This window comes from Pagrus major, chromosome 20, assembly GCF_040436345.1.
Source record: "Pagrus major chromosome 20, Pma_NU_1.0".
In the NCBI taxonomy this organism is placed as follows: domain Eukaryota; kingdom Metazoa; phylum Chordata; class Actinopteri; order Spariformes; family Sparidae; genus Pagrus; species Pagrus major.
This window is the reverse complement of record NC_133234.1, coordinates 6,483,501-6,491,342: the sequence shown is the minus strand read 5'-3', so window position 1 is coordinate 6,491,342 and position 7,842 is coordinate 6,483,501. Positions and strand designations below refer to the sequence as shown.

General features: G+C 42.2%; 1 protein-coding gene across 1 annotated transcript; it reads left to right on the top strand.

Annotated features, from left to right (window-relative positions):
• The first annotated feature begins 1,725 nt into the window (after positions 1-1,725).
• Positions 1,726-5,179, top strand: LOC141015562 (protein Tob1-like). The gene is made up of 2 exons (XM_073489685.1): positions 1,726-1,946; positions 3,054-5,179. The coding sequence occupies exon 2, from the start codon at positions 3,213-3,215 to the stop codon at positions 4,209-4,211; it is 999 nt and encodes a 332-aa protein (XP_073345786.1). The 5' UTR covers positions 1,726-1,946; positions 3,054-3,212; the 3' UTR covers positions 4,212-5,179.
• Positions 5,180-7,842: the final 2,663 nt, after the last annotated feature.

Below are 7,842 nucleotides of genomic sequence, written 5' to 3'. Positions count from 1 at the left end.
GGAGAATGAGGATAAGGATTCTGGACCTTCTCATGGTATTTCTTACAGTGGCCTTGGCATTTCTCCAAGGCCCCCACGGTGTGTAAAGTTTGTGTTCAGGTCATCCATCACACAAGATCCTCGATGGTGGGGGGACTAATCTCTCTCCCCTGCTGACACACAGAAGTAATGTCATGAATACAAAAACACACTTTAAGAGACAAGAATGACTTTAAAGACTGATGAAACACACATCCTCTGAAAGCAAATTTCCTCATCAGGGATATAGCAGGCTGTCCACAGCCACTCTGATGTTTTCCATAATGAATAATGTACTTTAAAGCATATGTCTTTGTTTTAGCTCAGCGGATGAAGAGGAGAGTAATGTGTCTTTTTTTTTTTCATTTCTGCTGTCATGATTTAGTAAAGAAAATGACGTTGACAACAGACTACGAAGTGAATTTATATTGATTAAGACCAATCATATATGGCCCTGAAATGATAGTGACTATCATGCTGTTCCCTCAAGAGAGCCTGTAAGGAGCAGGCAGCTCTCTCATACATCAGCTCTCAAATTTAACATTTACAGACATGACCTACACCATGAGTGTTTTGGTTTTTTTGTTTGTTTTTTTAGCAAGGATATACTTTTGTGTCTCAGCTACCAAAGAACAGCCTGTCTTTTCTCCTCCTCCTCTCTCCCAGATGTATAATTCATGTGGCATTGTATTTATTGTGCAAACATGCAGTGTGAGAGCCCATGTTAGGTAAGAACATGCTGTGGCGTCAAACACCTTAGGCCTGACAGTGGAGAGCTTAAGCCCTGCACTGCACAGCTGCTGAAAACAAGAAGCCAGCGCGCAGGCACTGCAGAGCAGCCAGGATCCATTGTGTAACCATTCATTTTCACAGTCCACAGACCTCATAATGAAGAGAATTTTATCACAGGTACACAATGGGAAAATAATGTCAATATTTACACAGATGGCAATTATAGGATTCCATCTGTTTTGTTTAAAAGTGGCGGAAAATTGTGGTGTATCATAGAACGCCACTCATTAGGAGAAGGCTGTTTGGTTTAGATACACAGCTACAGCTGGCTCAAGAACATTAAAATGTCATTGGTGAGGGGCAAGGAACACAACCAGTGACAGGTGTGTCCCTCCGCCAGTGACTATCCAGCCTTGTTTAACCCTGTAGTGGGAGAGCAGAGCCAAATGTGGTTTCATTTCAGTGTTGACTCTGGCTGGCAGCTATAATTATACAGACTATTGAGCATTATCATCACGATGGACTCTTTGTTCAGCTATAGGTTTCATGCATGATGGAGCACAACCTCTGATCACAGAGGACTTTTAAGAAGGCATCACATAAACACACATTTACAGACATGCATGTCTTTTACCCTTAAACCATGTTGGTGTTACAATCTTTTCTATATTGTTTCAGGAATCATATTTTCCCCTCAACATGGCTTTGAAAAGTTATTTTAGCAAAAACTTGTTCGAATAAAATAGGCCATAGCACATGAAAGGCAAAGCACTACCATAAATAGAACCCGGCGGTTGATTGAGCACAAAACAACCCAATCATAGCGGTAGTTGGGGCGGTGGTTGATGACGAGTCGGCGCACAGCCAATAGAAACACGTTCCTGGGTGTTGACCTCTGCGAGCCGCATCACCACCTCCTCCATGTCCGTGGCGGAGGACTACTATAAAAACAAATCAGCCCCAGTCTAAAAGGGCAGAGTTGTAGAAACTCCCAGGCTGTGGGGAGTTAGCGTGGCTGCTGGCGGATCGGAATTTAACTGTACCCCACAGAAGCAAAATCGCCTGGATCCCTATCAAGACGACAACATTTTTTTTTTATCATCTCCATTAGAGAGCAATATTAGAGGCTGTACAAGAACAACATTTGCTGGAGCGGACTCTGGCTGGTGCGAGAAGGACCTGCTGTGAATTTCCATGTAAGTAAATATTAATTTAACGATGGCATGACATTGGTTTAGTCGGAAACTAAAATAGCTGTACATTCTTGTGTTTATCTCTTGATTCGGACACTGATACTCAATAGTGTTATCGAACATTAGTGTTATAGCGTTACTAATATTCCGGGCAGTAGCCACCTTGCTACTTCAGATGCTACGTAGCTTGGTATCGATCAACACAATCGTCAGTCCATATTAAAGCCAATCTTCTTCTCGTGTCGCTGTTAACAGTGACGGTACTATCTGCTGTCCGTGCCTGTGTATCTTTTGCTCGCTACACACGATGTCACTGCGAGGAAACTCTGACAACCAGCTGTGGTCGAGCTAAACATTAACCGTATCTGCCGTCTAGCTAGGAGGCTAGTTGGCTACGTTTCTGTTCACACCCTTCATTAAGTTGCTATTGCTAGTTGCTCGGCTATATTAGTGCTGGACGTGGAGAGAAAGCGAGTCGTTTTGGATTTTTGTTTTATTGTTACTGTCGTCATGCAATCAAGCGAGTGTGTCTTGCCCTGTTGTAGAAATGCTTTTATGGCCGTGGTTGGACTTTGAATGTTGGATTATGTAACAGCAATTGTCGTCGCACAGCTTCTACGTGTTCCCACTGTAGCTCAGTCGGTGCAGGGAGAACAGCAGAAAAGCCTGTTCGGGTAAAACAAAAACAAAAAAACACACATTCTGCCACTTGGTCGTGCGAGGCAGGGGTTTTGCCTGGACATGTCCGTGTGCCAAAATGAGGCAATTGCAAATCCTTCTGACTATTGACACCTGCTATCACCGCCCTACGCAGAGGTCAACAGTGCTTGCGTATTTCTGTCACAGTAGACCGCTGGGGAACACACACTGCTGACACTGTCTCTGAGTCAGTGGCCTCTGTTTATTTATAGCTGTTGATATTGTACAGCTGAGATACAGCCCTACTGTGCAGAAGGGGGAGGGCGGGGACTTGATGGTGAATACATAGTACTAGCCAATACATGAAATGTCATTGACTATAATGATGTCTAATATGATATATTTCTATTTTAATTATTTGAACTACAAATGTCTTAATACTAACTGCTTTTCTGTTTTACTTTATTTCAGGATCCTGAACCTAACCCTGTTGCAGGAAGGATATTCATTTTTGCAGCAGGCACCGAGTTTTGTCATCGCACCGATCACCACTGCCTTGGAGGTTGTTGCAGCGCTCAGAAAAAGCAACTTGGTGACGGAAAAAGAATCACCCTCGCCACTGAAGCAGCTATGCAGCTTGAAATTCAAGTAGCTCTCAACTTTATTATTTCCTATTTATACAACAAACTCCCTCGACGACGTGTGAATATCTTCGGTGAAGAGCTCGAGAGGCAGCTGAAGAAAAAATATGAAGGCCACTGGTATCTGGATAAGCCATATAAAGGTTCAGGGTTCAGGTGCATTCATGTAGGGGAGAAAGTGGACCCTGTGGTGGAGCAGGCAGCCAAAGAGAGCGGGTTAGACATCGAAGACGTCCGGAATAATCTTCCTCAGGACCTTAGTGTATGGATCGATCCGTTTGAGGTTTCCTACCAGATTGGCGAGAAGGGACCGGTCAAGGTTCTATATGTGGATGATAACAATGAGAATGGGTCAGAGTTGGACAAGGAAATCAAGAACAGCTTTAATCCTGAGGCCCAGGTCTTCATGCCAATCAGCGACCCTGTTGGGGCTTCCTCAGAGTCCAGCTCTCCCTCCCCTCCTTTCGGGCAGTCTGCTGCTGTGAGTCCCTCGTTCATGCCACGCTCCACCCAGCCCTTAACCTTCACCACTGCCACCTTTGCTGCCACCAAATTCGGCTCCACTAAGATGAAGAGCAGTGGCCGCGGCAACAATGCCAACAGTGGCAGTAGTAGCAAGGTGGCCCGCACCTCCCCTACTAATAACCTGGGTCTGAATGTCAACACCCTGCTGAAGCAGAAAGCCATCTCCACCTCCATGCACTCACTTTACGGGCTGAGCCTGGGTCAGCAGCAGCAGAAGGCGTCTGCTCTGTCCCCTAACGCCAAGGAGTTTGTGTTCCCCAGCTTGCAGGGCCAGGCCAGCCCTGGAGCCGTGTTCCCCGGGGAGGGCTCCCTGGGGCTCGGCCCTCTGCAGTACAACAATGCCTTTGACATGTTTGCGGCCTACGGAAGCCTCAACGACAAGTCCCTAATGGATGGCCTCAACTTCAGTCTGAGCAACATGCAGTATTCTAACCAGCAATTCCAGCCAGTCATGGCTAACTAAACTCATCATCGATATGTTATTTATGAATGGTGGTGGTTCAAAGAGAAGGAAAAACAAAACACACACTTAGATACTGGACTGTCAAGGATATAGTGTCTAGTCAGTCAAGCGCATGTGCCCAAGGGTGTTTCTACTGTGCCCCCTTGAGTTTGTGTCTACTAAAAGCTTGTTGTACAAACACATCCAAGCTTGGTTACTTCAATTCAACATGCATCATTGTTTTTCTTTTTCCTTTTTGCCAACCAAGCACAACATTTTTTACCATGTTGAGAAAATTCTCCAAAAACTTAAAAAAAGAAGGAAAAAAAAGAAAATACAAACTTCAAGCTTTGGCCTCTTGCAGTATTTTACAGGTGAATAAGACAAGGCTGATTTTTATGAATTGGCACTACTAAGTGGGGTTACTTGGTCTTTTTCTAATTGTATAATTTAATTTAGTACAGAGTTTGTAAGATATCAGAGTATATATTGTTTCTATGACATGGTGTTGCATTTATATCTTTTTACTACTCCAGTGATCTGTGATGGCTGCTGCAGCTTTTCCTTATTTTTTTCTTTTTTTAAAGATAATTGTTAAAGAAATCCATCTTTTAAAAAAAAAAAATACATTAAATAGTCTAAAGATTGTGTACAGAGTATTCCTAAGTGGTGGAACTCAAGTGTAGGAATATTTGCTTTTTCTGAAAGATGAATTGTATTTTCTGTTAAGAGGTAAAGATTTTGCTATACTATGGACAAAATGTAATCGTATGAATATTAATTTTGTACCTACATTGTGCAATACTTGATAAAAAATACGGTATAACAAAGTATTTTGAGTCAGTGTCTTACATGTCAAGAGGGACTGAAATAGTTTATATTGTTAAGTTTGTATTAAATGCTTAAAAATTATATGCTTGTCTTTATTTTTTTTAATTTCATATTTGCACCCTGGTCTTTTTAATAAAATAAACTACAGTTGAACATGATCTGTGGAAAGCGCACTTATTGCTTGTTCTATTTTTAATGTTTAACCAGCACCAACCTTTGCCATTGGGCAATCCTCTGCATGAGCAGATAGTACGGATAGTCGCATGATAGGAGCTGCCACTGTGTCGTGAGGGCAACTTCAGGTTAAAAATGGAGACTTGACTGTGCAATCTGTCTGTGGCAACATGCAGCCTGAAGCTTATGTACTGTAAACTTTGGATCTGTCCAGGGCTTGAAGGCAGAGGTGAACATCTCAGTAATCAGGGGAAGTAGTCATGTGACTCAATGGATGTGCGGTGGAGTGCTTTTTATGATCTGGTCCTGGAAGAACCATCACATTTCATTCAAAGTCTCATCCAATCTGCCTGTTAATTTTAAGGTGCATATGTGTTGATGTCACAGTGTACATGTTTACAGGCTTGAAAATGGCGTAGTAATCACACTGGTTGGCTGTATCATGGGCTTGGATGTCATGTGAATGAACGAACAAGCCAAACATTCATCAACGTTTAGGTTTCCAACAGCTTAACTCAGCAAAGACATAATCACATTTGCACTTCTGTGTGACGCAAAGGTCTGAGGAGGAAACTAGCATGTTGTCAAAGACTTACAGTATGTACACATAGGTGAAAAACTGATTACTGTCATTCTGTACATTTTATAATGCTGTTTTGGTGTATATGAAAGGAAAACATACATGGAGTAGAGTAAGAATTACTCCGAAGCTTAGTGAAAGTGGCAATACAACAGTACATGGGCCTGTACAAATACTCCAGTAATTATATCGGCAAAATGTATTCAAAGTTCCTTTGTAACTAGTATTCTATATTATTATTAGGTAGTTAATACTGCTGCATTAATGCATAAACATTTTGACTGGTCAAGCTCGAGCTAGTTTTAACTTTTAATAGGGTTAGCTAGTTTAGTTCAGTGGTTCCAAAAGGTCCCAAGATGAAACCTGGGAGTTCATGAGATGATTCATGGGAGATCTCTGATCTTTTCTTTTTGAGTTCTTGAGATAGTTTGGGCCTTAAATTGTTTTTTTTTAAATGAAACCATGTGTGAAGTTCTTTAGGTTCAATTTAAAATGTAGCTGTCACATTGCTGTGCTTATGCTCTGGTTAAGTCTAGGCAAAACAACTCCACTTAGTCTGGGTTAGGAAAACATGTTTTGGCTTAAAATACCTGTTATGCTGCCACAAACATGGCTGGAAATTGTCCCAAGGTCTCCTTAAAATTATCCAGTGGTGTCATGCTTACAAATATTGAAGCACAGTCTTGGAACTGTGGTCACTGGCTCGGCAGCCTCCTGCCTATAACTCCACCACAATCCCCTTCACGTCTGGATGTGACAGTCAGGTCAGAGATGTTATGTCAACAGGATATGAAATGTTTTGTAGAAATATCAATATGGTCCATAGCCTATTACATGTACAAATGTGAATCTGTCATTTGCAGAAACATTAACTGCATTAACATTTTATCTTGGTGACTGGGCTGAGAGGGGACCAATGGTTTAATCATTAAAAAAATGCATTGTAATTTATGAACTTATCATATTTTATGTAATTTGAAAAGTAACTAGTGACAATAGCTGTTGGAGTGAAAAGTACAACAATTCTGTACAAATGTCTTAATGTCTCAAATGTCTCAATATTGTATTCAAATGCTGTTCTTCAATGAATATTGTTGGTTACTTACCACTGCTAATATTTCTGAAACATGTATGTGCAGACAGTCATGGCTGCCTATAAGGCTTTAGTAGTGTACGTTGCAGCCTGTATAAAGCTAAAACACTGGATATGACCATTAAGTATAAATCTTAGTCTGAATTTCGTCTGCAGTGATGAAATCTTAAATCTCAGTTGAGATTGGTGTGGCAAATAAATTGCTCAGAATCCCCCAATGTGGCAAATTAATTCCGCCGGTGCTTTGGGGAGTAGTTTGTGCAGGATTAGGAGGAAAAGCAATTTTTGTGAGTTGTGATTTCACCCTTGTTCTTACAAGAGTGACATCACATCACAGTCGCATGTAAAACATTTCTGGTTGATGTTGTGAGTAATGTCAGTGCCTTTGTGTATAGGAATACAATTCTTTGCTCACATAACTGGTTTCTTGTCAGATAGCACACCCTTTGTGGTTGATTGTCAGTTAGTATCAGTGTACTAGCATGGTCAGTAAATATTCTAAGGTGCTTATCCAGTTTGTTGCTATTTCTGGAACTCTTAAGTATCCAAACCAGCCACCAACCACCATTTCCCATTGTGTATGCTGCTGTAATTAACTGGGTTGGCCTGTACCAGAGAAACTATTTTAGTCCTGAGCCTGAATTATCACTTTTCTTTAAGCCTTAAGGTCAGAGTGGAAAACTATTATGATTAACACCAAAAGGGACCCAAACGCAAGACACGAGGGGAGAGTGGATAAACAAATGAGTGAACGAACGAGTGGCCAGGCCGCCATCATCCCCCGGTCCCCCATTGGTGGCCCAGGGACTGCAGAGGCGCAAACTGACCCAGGGACTGGAGAGGCACCGACCAACCCAGGAGAAGGCTTGGCGAGGCATCTGCTGGGACCCCGATGCTGAAACTCAAGCGGCGTCAGCCGGGAGACCCGGCACCGAAACTCTAGAGGAGTCACCTGGTGAGCTGACAAGGACCCG

Coding starts and splice junctions, on each gene's coding strand:
- LOC141015562 (XM_073489685.1), top strand. CDS start 3,213: ATGCAGCTTGAAATTCAAGTAGCTCTCAACTTTATTATTTCCTATTTA.